At 36.0% G+C, this 15,107-nt stretch overlaps 1 protein-coding gene across 1 annotated transcript in view; it reads left to right on the plus strand.

Annotated features, from left to right (window-relative positions):
• Positions 1–412: 412 nt before the first annotated feature.
• Positions 413–15,107, plus strand: part of ntn1b (netrin 1b) — a 61,599-nt gene continuing 46,904 nt past the window's right edge. The window contains exons 1-2 of the mRNA XM_058770071.1: positions 413–2,096; positions 2,253–3,302. Of these exons, the coding sequence (XP_058626054.1) occupies positions 2,288–3,302 (1,015 nt within the window). The 5' untranslated portion in view covers positions 413–2,096; positions 2,253–2,287. The remainder of the gene's footprint in view (positions 2,097–2,252; positions 3,303–15,107) is intronic.

Consider the following 15,107-nt stretch of genomic DNA (forward strand, 5'->3'; position numbering starts at 1 on the left):
TCCAGTCCATCAATTAATGTATTGTACAGTGGAAAGCTTCAAGTTTGTAAGAAACAAATCTATCATAAGATGTTAATTGATGGACTGGAGTCTACATCTTGGATGGCCTGAGGGTGAGTAAATTTTCACTTTTGAACTTACAAATTAAAATATATTTGTAAAAAATGTAGAATTAGCTGAATTATTGAATAAACTGAAATATAAAAGGATACTTAAAAAAAAAAGTCATACATTTTTAGATGTTCTAAGATTTGGTCACCATTAAAGACTTTAATCTACCAAAAGTTACAAACCTGCTATTTCTCTGAGACCTGTGATAATGACATTATTCCAGTTTGTCCATGACTTCAGCACCAAGGACAGTGGCGAGAAAAGCTGACATGCAGGATAAGAAATATAACATTCATCTACTGCCAAGAAACAAAAAACATGTGTGATCTAATTTAGTCATTTTAGAAGATGAATAGGCCCTACTTATGAATTTGTGGCTCTTTTAAAGCAGCATGACCGTTCTGCTACAGTGGCTTTAACTTAACCTGCACTTCTGCTGATTCAACACACAACAACAGAATACGAACACTAATGATTGTTTCCTGCTTAAATCTTTACTTCTCCTCATCCTCTATTGAAGCATCACAAATTCCCTTGTAAACACAGTTGCCTGCTAAAGTTTTTTGTTACTTTTCTAACAAGCTTATTGTTTCAGTAGAATATCAACTTACTATTTGTGCAGTCTACATGCGGCCTATCATGCAAATCTGAAATACACTATAATATTAGCAGTATTAGCTTGAAACCTAAAACCTTGGAGGAAAAAAATACACACACCTTTGAACATCATTAAAAAAAAAAAAAAAGAAAGTAAAACATTACCTGCTTCATAGAATCTTATAAAATGGCAAATTGGGAACTTGCCAAATATTCAATGCCACACTATTGGAAATTCAGCTATTGGGTAATTTATATGCCTACTCAATTCTCCTGCGTGCACTGATCCAGAACAACTTTCAAATATAAAAGTAAGTGAAGAGAGAGCTCAGTCAGGTCAGTCACTGCTGGTCAGACTAGTCTGCTTTCTACCACGCGGTGTCGCTGTTTCTTTATTGTGAGGAACGGTGAATCAACAAGTGCGTATGGGACACGGTGGGTGGCCAACAGTGGATTTGTGTAATCAGAACTGCGTCTGGATTTTAATGCACATTTATGATGTGCATATTTTATTTATTTACTTTTTCACAGATTAAACGCCGCATCCAGTGAAAGAGGTTTGGGTTTATAACTCAAAACGCAATGTACAACTTTGCTTGTGCAAATGCAAAAAAATCTGTATCCATCCAGACCTTTATTTATATATTCATTAATTTATTTTTCTTTTATTGCTTTATTGTTTTGAACTGTAGAAAAAATAAGAGTAAATTAGTTATAGTGAGTAGTAAAATCAGAGTGATTTAGTGATTATAGCTAGTGATTAGTTATTTTTCATAGTGATTAGTTATTTTTCAGTCCTATACGATATTTTAATGAATTTAATTTATTTCTAATTAAACAAAGCATTTAGTTTTAATTAAAATGTTAAAATAATGCATAACTTATATATAGAACAATATTCGCTATGTATTTATAACAACAGCCCCCCCAACTGCTGTCATCACGCATAAATAAATAGTTGAAAGTTTTACTTTTCCAGATAGTCAAAAGTTCCCCTGTAATTAAGAATAGCTCGCAATGCAACTAGAGATACACGTACATTAGAATTCCTTTGTGCTTCTTTCACTCATGGGCAATAAAGTGCTTTACTCATGCAGGCGCACAGACAGAATGGTAAACGACTGAACCCCCTATTGAATACAGGCAGAGCAGCAGAAAGAGAGAAGGGCTGAGCTGCGACACTCAGTCACAGAGAGGCAGAGGTGTGAATGAGTTAGGCAGAGGAAGAAAGGGAGCCTCGGAAAGTAATAGCAGGTTTTCTGTTTCATATCGGTTGAAAGTGGGAAAAGAGATTACAACATATCCGGTAGAGAGAAAAGAAAGGGAGAGTACCCTATAATTTTGTTTTTTAAGAAGGGTTTGCCATACTTCTCCACCCGAGCAAAGAGGTATAGTGCACTTTGTGGATTTGTCTTTAAAAACGTCGCCTGTAATTACGCACAAATCTTTCACACATAGCATATTGGAAACTCCAAGCTAAATTATTCTAAATACATCCATTTCGGTCTTTTTTTTTAAATGCAAAAGTTTCTTTATTTGTTCAGTGCTGTTTCAGGGACACTGAGGACCCCGGGTTGCCATGATAAGGATTTTGGTAACGTGCGTCTCCACGGTGTCCATCATCGGGATGGTGGCCGGTGCTCGCGGTGGATACGGAATGAGTATGTTCGCAGCTCAATCCTCTCCTCCGGACCCGTGTTACGACGAGAATGGCAACCCTAGACGCTGCATCCCCGACTTTGTGAACTCCGCGTTTGGAAAGGACGTGCGCGTATCCAGCACCTGCGGCGCTCCGGCGTCGCGGTACTGCGTGGTGACCGAGAAGGGCGAGGAAAGATCGAGGGACTGCAACATCTGCGACGCCACGGACCCCAAGAAGTCGCATCCCCCCGCGTACCTGACAGACCTCAACAACCCTCACAACCTCACCTGCTGGCAGTCGGAGAACTACGTGCAATACCCACAAAATGTGACTTTGATGCTGTCCTTAGGGAAGAAGTTTGAGGTGACTTACGTGAGCCTCCAGTTCTGCTCTCCTCGCCCTGAATCCATGGCCATCTTCAAGTCCATGGATTACGGAAAAACCTGGGTGCCCTTTCAGTTCTACTCAACCCAGTGCAAGAAAATGTACAACAAACCGAGCAAAGCTGCGATCACCAAGCAGAACGAGCAGGAAGCGATCTGCACGGACTCGCACACGGACATGCAGCCGTTAACGGGCGGCCTCATCGCGTTCAGCACGCTGGACGGCAGACCCTCCGCGCACGACTTCGACAACTCTCCCGTCCTGCAGGACTGGGTCACGGCCACCGATATCAAAGTGACCTTCAACCGGCTGCACACGTTCGGGGACGAGAACGAGGATGACTCGGAGCTCGCCAGGGACTCGTATTTTTACGCCGTGTCTGACCTGCAAGTCGGCGGTCGGTGCAAGTGTAACGGGCACGCGTCAAAGTGCGTAAAGGACCGCGAAGGGAACCTAGTGTGCGAGTGCAAGCACAACACGGCGGGACCGGAGTGTGACAGGTGCAAGCCGTTCCACTACGACCGGCCCTGGCAACGCGCGACGGCCAGAGAGGCCAACGAATGTGTCGGTGAGTCATTTCTGATGCGCTTTACCTCCCAGCAAGTGCAGCCTGAGGCAAACATTTCATAATAGGTTTCATTAATGAGTCATGCGTAAATGGTATTATGATAGTATAGTGAAATTTATGAATCAAAGTCTCCTGCTTTAATTAGGATCTGTGGTTATTACATATAGTGCAAATGAATTGTTTTCCCAGTCCAAAATATACATTGAAACTTTGAAATAGTTTGTATTACTCTGAAAGCAATTTTCACTCAAATTGGTATAGGCAGATTATGATGAAATAAATGTGTATTATGCTGAATATGGAGATATTTCGGATTTTTGGACCTCACAAGATTCAGAAATCTGTAAAATGTTTAAAAGATTGGGTGATATGGTAAAAAAGAAAAAAAAGAAAAGAGATCTCATAGTTTCATTCTTTCCTTTTTCTTGATTAATTGATCAACTTTAGTTCCAAAAGTATAACATCAGTCAATGCAAATGAACATACTGAATCAAAATTAGTCTTCTTTTTTAATTTCAGGAGTTTGGGATGATTTTTTCTCTTTTTTTCACATTTCATTTTCCTATCATATGAATCTAATGGAGACTCTCAACCTGAACAGTGCACACTGGCTTATTCAAATAGGCTGTTAAAATACCATCAAAATGCTCCAAATAAACTGCATTTATTGTAATTTAAAATATCTAAATTAGTTTAGATAGGTTTTACTTTATTCCAGCTTTTGTTGGGAGAAGAATAGGCCTTTTATTCACATATTTAATGTGAGAAATACTTCAGAAAAAAGTATTTTACCCACATTTTACTCACGTGAACACCTGACAGTGTGTTTATGTTTTCACATAAATCCTATTATATAATCCCACATAATTTTTACTCCTACGAGTGATCATTTCATTAGATTTGAGACGTTTGATTATAGATTAAAACAAATCTGTTGTAATCTCATTTTAAAACATACTACTGTAGCATTTTTTTTTTTTTTTTTTTTGCAACAAATTTAGCTTGAAATCACTCACATGTTATACAGGCTGCCATATAGTGCTCATAGTCACTCAGCTTAATGGGTGGGTGGGTGGGTGTAACTGAGTTTGGAAGTGCCTTTCAACATCCATTCTGTGGAAGGAAGCATTCTGGAGGGTGAGATCTGCTGAAAAGGCTTGTCGTGTTATTGCAAGGCAGGTGTCATTATCAGATTGAAGGAAAGATTACATCAGTCCTGTTGTTTGTTTTGGCGAGTTGAAAGTAAACTGCTGGTTTCCAGATGAAAAGTCGGTTTCCCATTAAGAAAGAAAATAGTATCTGTCTCATTGTGAAAGAACCGTATAATTCCTTTCATTTTTGCAATTTTATCATAATAAGGGCTTCTGCAGGTGTTTCAACAAATTCATAAGTTGCTCTTATTATGGCCTGTCGCATTTACTGCCGTAAAAATTATTTCTCTATTCTATTCATGCCGTGTTAAACATGACTCCTTAACAAAAGCATCAAGCTGTCAGCAAATGCTCTATTTGATGAGGATGTTGTCACTTGGTGAAGTCAAAAACTAAATTAAAAAGTGTGAACACATATCAAATGCTCCTGACAGATGGCCGTCATGCACATGCAAACATTGTTGCGCAGTAGATGAATGTGTGTCAGTGGGCCTGTGGTTATAAATAAAAGTTCATTCCCATGAATGGAGAATGAGGGCACCATCATGATATGAGAGATTACTGACAGAAGCTGTTTTCTCACTGTGTGCTTTACACGCGACGATGCAGAGGTGAAGGAAGGAAGGAAGGCTCAATGATCAAGCTGTAAATGAGATCAGCCAAAAAAATAAAAAATTAAAATTCTGGTCAAAAAGCCTCAAACTTTTTTCAAAGAGATTGTTACATCTGGTACAAATTTGCTTGCTTTGATCAAGTGCCTCATAATTAAGAGTAAATCTTTCTGTCTGGATTCTTTCCATTCTGCTCTGTTGAATGAGGAAGGCAAGGCAGGTATTTGTGGCAAATTAGGTGTAGCATTCACATGACGATAGGAATGTTATCTAGATAGATACTTCCGGATTTTATGTATGGCACTGTAAAATTTTTGCCAAACTTGCAAAAACATGCAGGGCAAAAAGCCAGCAGACTGAGACTACATTGTTAAAATAGGTTGTGTAGTTATACTGTTAATTTATAATTATTTATTCCACATTTGTGCATTATGATGATAAAAATCTATAAGATAAAGGTCTCACCTTACAGATGCATTCAGTTCATTTGCAAACACTAAAACCATGCCTGCTTTTTAAAAATGCATTAAATATCACCACATTACATTAAAAATACAGATTATAATATAATATAATATAATATTATTTTTAAATTTTTTTGAAAGTCATATGTGCAGAGGTTAAAATTACAACGTCAATTTTATTGGTAATAAATACTATAAATTATTTGATAGAAAACTACTTATCATCACCTAAAAACTTTAATTTTTTTTTTTTTTGGGAGGGATTTTACAATTAAAAGCATCATGTCATGTGCAATCAGACAAATGCAGTTTCTCAAAAGTTGCATGTAGAAATTTGCATAAAAACAATAATAATAAAAAAAAAGCTCTAAAATGCCTTGACATTAATCATTTATTTGCTTGTGAAAATTTGGTCAGTCTAATCATAATCATTTGTTTCAAATAGAAAGTTCTGCTACATGAAATATAAAAAGCAAAGTATTTTATTTTAGGGGCTCTTATCTTGTCGAGTAATCGAGAATTGCCACTGATGCCACAGTAAAAAAAAAATTGTTTTGATGCATTTTGAATTTCATCAAGTGTTTAAGACATAGAGATCTCACAGTACATAGTAGTTTTCAGTTTTTTCAGAGCTACTGATGGCTTGGTGGTGTATGAGAACTTTGTATCTTTGTAAGATATGAGTAGCAATATAACATTTGTACAGTAAAATGTACGTATGTGTGTATTTACCTGTCATATATTCCACATTTGCATTGTGGAGGATGAAGATAAAACTCTTTAGATACAGCTTAAGATGCCTCAGCTTTCAAAATGACTTAAAATGGTTACACAAAATAGTTAGAAATAAGTACAGTAGCTTATTTTGAGGGACATTAGCTTGTCAAGTAAGCCAGAATTGACGAACGCCTCCTCAAAAGTCAGGTGCATGATGCCACTGTTTATGACGCATTTAACTTTTCATCAACTATTCAAGCATAGAGATCTATCAGAGCTTCTGTTGGCTTGGTATGTGAATGCTTTATCTTTGTAAGATATATGAGACGCAATATAACAAAATCTGATCATCAGACTCAGGATCTCTCACAGTTACATATATATGACAGATAAAATACAAAAATCTATTTTTGTGGGGTTAAAAGAGCTAAATGTGTCACTTGCATTGCTCTTTGGTATGAATTTAATATATCTCATAATGCACCTATCTATTTTAGAGCTACTGCAGTATTTAAAAGGCAATGGTATGGATGCCTGTTTCCACCACATAATGAAAAAAATACTTTCTGGACTTTGTTTCTCAGAATTGCGAGATATACACTCAAAATTCGGACATTTTTCACGCAATTTTATAAATCACAATTTGGACTTTTCCCCTCAGGATTCTGAGCTTATGATTTGCAATTTTGTTTTTGGCCATGGAATAAAAAATAATTCACAATTCTGAGTTTATATCTTGCAAATCTGAGGGGAAAAACTTTTTTTTATTCCATGGTGGAAACAGGCATATGGTGATAAAATCTCCTTTGATAAAAGTATAAAATTTCATTGATGACCCACATCATTCCTAAGATAGAAACTTTCACAAAAGATTTCAGTAAAAGCATGTTTAGATTTGGAAACCAGATGAAAATTCTGCTTCTTTGGAAACGTTTAAAACATTAATTTTCATTGCGCACAAATACGCCTTCAGCAGGCAGGAGGTTTTCAATATTTTGTGATTAAATCAGTACCAAATTAGCTCAATCCTCCATTCAACACAAAGTTCAGTCAGAAACTTACAAAAAGACATGAGGCATTCCTGCGCTCCAGATTTATGCGTAGACTTCTATCAGGAATCACACTAAAATCGAATGAATATAGTTTACAGATTTCTGTTTCTGTTAGCAAAATTTTGTTGAAGACTGAACGTTCACATAAGCAAGTTAACCCGTGCGTGGAAGCTAATTAAGGCAGACGTGCATCGCAGCTCTTGACACAGAGCAGACTGCTGGAATTGTCTTGTGTTGGATCTCTCTGCATTGTTCCACTGTGGTCCTCGGGATCGTGGTGTTTTTGGCCTGCTGTGACACGAGCAGACTAAAAGGAACCATGAGCAGATTTCTGGGCTACCATGAAGAGCTGCTCGAGGTCTGCGGACCATCTGTGGTTTTCTCAGTGCTGTTGCCGGACCAAAAGTCTCATCAAAGAATTGTGCAAAAGGGTGATGTCATAAAACCTCTGCAGTCCCCCTGCAGAAAACAACGACTGCTAGACATTCAGTTCCTCATGTGTGTTTAAAGGTGTTAGTGGAGCTTTCAGGAACTAATTCCATTTATTAATTTAACTAAAAAATGCTTCAAATTAAAAAAAAAAAAAAACATGATATATTTTTAAAATAATATTTTATTCGTATTATTTTATTTTATTTATGATAATAATAATTACATTTTTAACTTTTTTTTATCAGTTACTTGATTTTCATTGCTGCAGCATCACACTAAGTAAAAAGGGGAACAATTCCTCTTGCTCAGTTTTAAGTAACATTTTAGCCTTTAAAAATTGTTTTGTTTATAAAAAAAAATATATATATATATATGACATTTTTATAATATTTTATTATATTAAAATAATAATTACTTTAATTACATTTCTTTTTTCAACTGTTTTTTAAATCAATTACTTCTAGATTTTTAAATCAATTAGTTTTTTGCTGAAGCGTTTCATTGAGTAAAAGGAGAAAAATTCCAGGAAAAAGTTTTCAGGAAAAAAATCATTTTAGCTATTTTAAAAAATATATTATGGTATTTTATAGAAATTTTAAATGATATTTTATTTTTATTATATAATTTATAATAATAATAACATTATATATATTGTGTGTGTATATATATATATATATATATATATATATTATTTTTAATTTTAAGCGATTACTTGATTTCTATTAAAAATTATTGCAATTTTTAAATCATAAAACATTAAATAGCAATATATATATATATATATATATATATATATATATATATAATTTTTTTAAATCAGTTACTTAGTTTGCATTACTGTAGCATCACACTGAGTAGAAAGGGGAAAAATACTTCTAGTTCAAACAATGGAGCATGGAACTAGGTCCAAGGTCAAGGGTTTGATTCCCAGGGAATGCATTCAGTGATAGACCTTAAATTCAGTATAAGTCGCTTTGGTTAAATGCATAATGCATAAATGCAAATGAGTGCAGCCCCACCCACTGTGAAATCTGACTGGTCTAAAATCTTGTTATGATAGCATATAATAAACATAACGTATCTTCTGATTTTCTCGTCACACAGAAGTTTGTGGTTAGACAAATTTCTAAGAACCCTGTGTTACCAATGTGCCTCAACAATATCAAGTTATTTGTTAAAAACAGGAAATGAAATTGTTTAAATCACACAAAACTACCTCTGTGTGATCCCTGTCTCTAAATGAGAAGAAAATGAAGCCACAAAAATGAAAACAAATGCTAAGAGAGAGAAAAACGAGAGCAGCAGTGAGTTCGAGCTGCTAATCGGAAGCAGGTGGACTGCTGGTCAGTCCTTTAGAGCTGCTTCTGACACCCACTGCATGGAAACTTACACATCTCCTAATGCCCCTGCAGTCAGCCGACTCAATGACTCACTCAGGGCAAACCACTCAACATCAGGGCAGAAAACACACAATCTGTAGTGTATTAAGATCTGCCACTGAGATAGGTGTTACTTCATTAAGAGATCTCAAAAGAAAACGTGAGCTTCCTTCAGTGTAAGTCTTTTATTCACCTGCTCAACACAAGTTGTACACATAGGTCTAACACTTAGAGATATGTATTTGCTCACATCCTTAACCTTAAAAGGATAGTTCCCACAAAAATGAAAATTGTTATTATTTACTCACCTTCATGTTGTTCCAAACCTGAATGAGTTTCTTTCTTCTGTTGAACACAAGAGAAGATATTTTGAAGAACGTAGGCAAACAAACAGTTGACGGTAGCTTTCTTGGTAGTTTTTTTTCCATACTATGGACGTCAGTGGTTACCTTCAACTGTTCGGTTGCCAACATTCTTCAAAATATCTTCTTTTGTGCTCAGAAGAAACTTCTCTTTTGAACAGAATTCCTTGGGAAAGACTTCAGATGGATATTTTAAAAACAAAATTAAGATGCAAAAACAACTGATTTTAAATGGCTCTATAGTTTTTATGCACTTACTTGCTATTGACTGTTCATGCTATTTTTGTCCTCTAGAGAACAAGTCTTTAATATTACATTTTGTTTATTTATAGCCATTTTAAAAAACATCCACTAAACCACAAGCATTGTTTGGCAAACCAAATCTGTAGGATCGCAGGCTTGTGATTTTGTGGTAAAGTACAGGGGGAAGAAAAAAACAGAACAAGACAAAGAAAACACAAAAGGGATGTATTTTGGGATTTCAAAATCCAAACCCCAGTGTATCGCCAGTCCTCTGGGCAAAGAGCTCCATGTTTTAGGGATTTTGTTTTGTTGAGCTCATAATTCAAAACACACATGACTTATGAGCCAAAAGGCTTTGTTTGGCTTTATGGGAGTTCAGAGAAAACATGATACATCCTGCTTTTAGAGGCTGGTTAGGAGAGGTGGTCCGTTTTCTGGTGGAAGGGTCTGCTTACTTTGGCCTTCTGCTTGTTTCCCTGCTAATATTTATGTTTTTAATCCCCCGTCAGTCGGTGTATATTTGCAATCGGCCTTTTGGGTATTATTTGAATCTCTTCTTGGATGTCTGCGCTGGTGTTTCATCCCAGGGGTCGAAATTCTTGCCAAAGCTTTTCGGCAGGTTTCAGGTCCTGAGATGAAATCACTTTTGAAATACACTTGTCTTGGGAAAATGAAGGCTCATCTGTGAAATGCTGAAACTGAATAAAATGGCTCTGTGGCAGTAGTGTACAGTAACAAATGATATTTACTATAATACTGAAAAAATGAATGAAGGAATTTCTATCTCCTTCACAACCAGAGAATCTTCTATATATTTATATGTATATTGCCATTTGCACTTCTGGTTAGATGCTTATCTTTGTATTGAACAATAAAGTTGAATCTGATCTAATCTACTGTACAAGCCAGGCCAGTAAATCAGCCAATATTTGACCTATTTGGGATTTTAAGAGGCCAATAATCATAGTCTAATTAACAACAAAATAAAATAAATATCACCAAAACAAAACAAATGTCAATAACCATTCTAAAAATTAATCAAATTTAAAATAAAAGATTTTTAATTATATTAAAATAAATAAGTATTTTTAATTACAGCAATTAGTCTCATTTACAATGAAAATGAATGATTTATTTAGAGTAATACATCTGTCATCAGCCACCCTCCACTCTGCACTCTTAGGGTACATTTACTTGTTTTGCATACGGAGGACAATGTTGTCAAAACGATAGCCATCAAATTGAACAGCAAAAACAACTAAAGCCACTGTATTATGCATGCCAGGCCAGTAGGTGGCAATGTCACTTTGTAAAGAAACACTACGCACCTGCGCACTATAGACTGAACATGTAATATGCATGTGCATGACATCACTGTTTACATAAGTTCATACATTTTCATAGTTTAGAAAGAGATGATGGCATTGCTTTTAAAAAACTTGCATTTTAAAAACAGTTTTCAAAAGTTTTGTTTTCAGGCCCCCAAAACTCTGTTGCTGTGTAAGTGAACAGCCAAAACGCTCAAAGAGTTTTCCATATAGAGTTGGTGTCGTTTAAACACCCCCTTAAAGGCAGGGTAGGTGATTTTGTTCAAAAAGATTTTTTGTTTTGCTTGTTTAAAGTCTCTTCACACCCTTGTAGCATTCATTAAATTAAGTGGTATAAATGTATTTATATGTATTTATGTAGCTTGTGGAAGGCGTAGGACCATAAAATGTTCGTCCAATCAAAATGTTCGGTCCGAACATTACGATAGGCTGTCTTGCCTGCCTGTCCAATATGTACAGTATTTGCATACCTTTGTTGGAATTGATGGTTTCATGAAAAACCTTTCCATTCCAAAAAGGTTCTTCAGATTATTCAAATTCTCTTCACACTAAGAAAAAAGTTGAATGGCATCATTGCAAAAACAACCTTTTAAACCTTTATTTTTAAGAGTGTAGATAACAATACAAGCCATTAAAAACCCACAACATTACAACTCATAAATAAAAACCATTATATTTACATGATTCTCTGAGGCATTCAAAGAATACCATGGTATTACCATGCCACATGTACAAGAAATTCCTTAAAAACATCATTTAAGTATTTAAACACACAGTACATGTAAGTATTGTTTGAAAAACTGATGACACAGTATGTTGACCGTGCTAACATTCTTTTAGTGGGCTACCACAACAGCAGCTCAGAAGTAAACATGTATTTTGGGGTTTAAGGGTTGCGTGTAGTTGTGTATGTGTGAGAGAGTCGATATCTGCTTGTGTGGTGTGACATTTATGTTTCTGTTGGTTTTACTGTGCCGGTTTGAATCTTTTTGGCCTGCGTTTGTGATAGCGCTCTGGCTAATGCAGGACCACCCTGAGCTAGAGAGAGAAAAGGTGGAATAATGAATGCTAGAGTAAACGGACATGTTTTGTGCTCTCTCTCTCTCTCTCTCGCTCTCTCTCACACTCATACACACACACACACACACGCACGCTTTTTTTGGATTACACACACTGGCACAGACAAACAGAATTTGTGCTACTTGATTCAGTAACTCTTTTTTGTGCCGCCACATGTTCAAGCCAGGGCTAGAAATCAGATTCCTTTACTATTACCCACTTTTTTTTGTATTATTCCAGCCAATTACCCAAGATTCCTTTCAGATCTGCTGCCGCTGCTGGGACGATCTGTAGTTGAACTACTTTAAATGATGAGTAGCTTGTAATGTAGCTTGGCTAACAGTTTCAAACTAGCCACCTCAACACTGCTGTTACCGTCACATCAAAGGTTGCCTTTGCAGTGAACGCAGAAATGAATGAGTCCAATCATGACTACATCTGCACAATGGCTGCCAATGGGGAGGAAATGATGGATGAAGGTCTGCTGTCATTGGCTGTTGAGAGATGATTCAGACAGTGTTGTGATCTCCCGCTGGGTGGCCCACATGCTGTCAGAAAGCAGAAGCATTTTCAAGCCATAATAACTATTCTACATTATACCATCTTAGAAGATCAGATTTCTGTCTGTAAAACCAGTTTGGGATCATTTCCTTGTATTTGCAGCTTAGTTGTTGTACAACTGTCTTTCTCATCAATAAAGTCAAAATGAAGCATTTGCAAATTTAAGTTCTGCATGTTATATAATATATATAATATAATATCGATTAAAAAACATTAACTAGTTAATCGCACATTTTTTCTGAAATTAATCGCGATTAATCCCACCTAACATTAAAGTTTTTAAATATACTTTTATATTGCAATAATTTCACATTCAATATTCAAATTAATGTACAAATAAAATATTTTTAATATTTCTTTAATGGCATCTTTTTTATGACTGAAGGCCAGTATCACCGATACCAAGTAATACTGATTTCACTATAAAAAATTCCTCTAATATTGAACCATTGACTATAGCCAACATTACATTATAATTAAGAGCTATCAATTTAAATATTTATAGGACTGTAAAAATAACTTCTAATTTAAGTGAACTTAAAACAATCTTCACATAAACCCATTATAATAAATGTTATATTTAGCTAGGCTACCTGTGCCCCTCAGCAGAAACAGAAATTGAATAAAGTTATCAAACACTAAATTCTAATCTAAATACAGATAAATACTTACAGCTATATAAAAGTTATTGATTTCCTTATTATTGATGAACAGACATCACAGCAGCTGATTATTAGGTTATTTTGGCTGTTATTTTTTTAAGAGCTGCCGCTACTGAACGTGATGTGGATCTGACACGCATCGTATTTTCTCTCAACTCTCATCACCTTTTCTGACCCATTTCAGTCTCTACTAATGATCTGACAAGTTGAATCGGGTGTGTTAGATGAGGGAGACAGTGCTAGGCTGCTCCAGGACAGTTTTGAAAACCATTTCAGAGACATGTTCTTAATGTAACTCATATATAACATATTACATGCACACACAGTTTTAAGGCAGCTTTAATCGCCTTTTTGGTAACTTCATGCCTTAACTGACCACGACACTGCATGCACGTAAATTTTGCGCTTTGTTATTAATTGAAACAGGCTACAGCGCACTACAGTTTCCGTACTCGTTTGACTCGCGCCTGGCGCAGAAGTGAACCCTAGCCTCCGCCCCTGCGTTAATGGCGTTAAATAATTTTAACGTGTTAAACTGAAAAAAACTGAAAAAAATAATCACCTGCATTAACACACTAATTTTAACAGCACTTATATATATATATATGGTGAGCGAAAATTTCTGGAATTTTTTAGAAGGTTTGAATTTTTACTGCTTCATGCTGTGTAACCCCACCCACACTGAAATTTCATTGGTTAAAGGGATAGTTTACCCAAAAATCACCTTTGTGTTAATGCCATGCCCTTCTTTCTTTTTCGGACCACAGGAGATTTAAAAAAAACAAAAGTCCTATAGTATGTATTCTTATCCATATAATGGCAGTGTATGGCGATCAACAGCAAGCATGCTAAAAGGCAGCGATTGTCACATGCTATACACTAAGTGAGTGTAAATTATAATTTTTATTAAAATTATTAAAAGGATGCCTACATCTACCCCTAATACTAACAGATAAACACTCGTGAGGCACTTTATTTTCCACTTTTCAATTATCTCCTTTATAGTATTGAAAATAAATGCCTTTCCGATCTGATATGTGATGTTAAAAGGGAGAAGAACGAGTTCGGCATAAGGCGGATTCTAACTCAGGTTGATCGCATCAAAAAATCACTGCTACACATTTTATCACCTACACCACTGGAGCTGTTGATTAGCAGGCATCTTTTGTAATGTTGTCTATCCCAACCTCATTTTGGTGGGCGGAGTTAGTGTAAATAGCCTCTACAAGTGCACTTAAAAAAGACGCAAATGTATCACAGAGTGGTCCCATGTGACACGTCCCGTATATTCCAAGTGTTCTGTGGGTATACGATAAACAAACTGAAATTTAACATATTATTTAACGATCCCGACTTGACCGTTGGTCTCTGTGAAGAACTGTGTTCACGAGACTCTATTAGTGCTGCAGTTCAGCTCCGACTCGCCCAGGAAAAACACACAAGTTGTGAAAAACTAAGATTAATAAAAACACGACATGAAAAAAACAATGCCTAGAAATCCCCCAAAAATGTTTCTTTGTACTTTCTTCACTGAACTGAGGCCCTGTTTACACTAGTGCATTTTCGTTTTAAAACGGCGTTTTAAAATGAAAACAATCCTCGTCTACACTGGCGTTTTCACTGGCATGTAATATGTTATATATTTCCCTGTTTTCACTACACTGACGTCATCACAGAAACCCATTAACTCGAGGACGATGGAACCGGAGGTAGACTACTAAAGTGCTAACTCGTTTCTGGATTTTGACCTACAAAAATACATCATCCCTGTAGCACTCTAGTAT

The sequence above is a fragment of the Onychostoma macrolepis genome, chromosome 03 (assembly GCF_012432095.1).
Source record: "Onychostoma macrolepis isolate SWU-2019 chromosome 03, ASM1243209v1, whole genome shotgun sequence".
Lineage (NCBI taxonomy): Eukaryota > Metazoa > Chordata > Actinopteri > Cypriniformes > Cyprinidae > Onychostoma > Onychostoma macrolepis.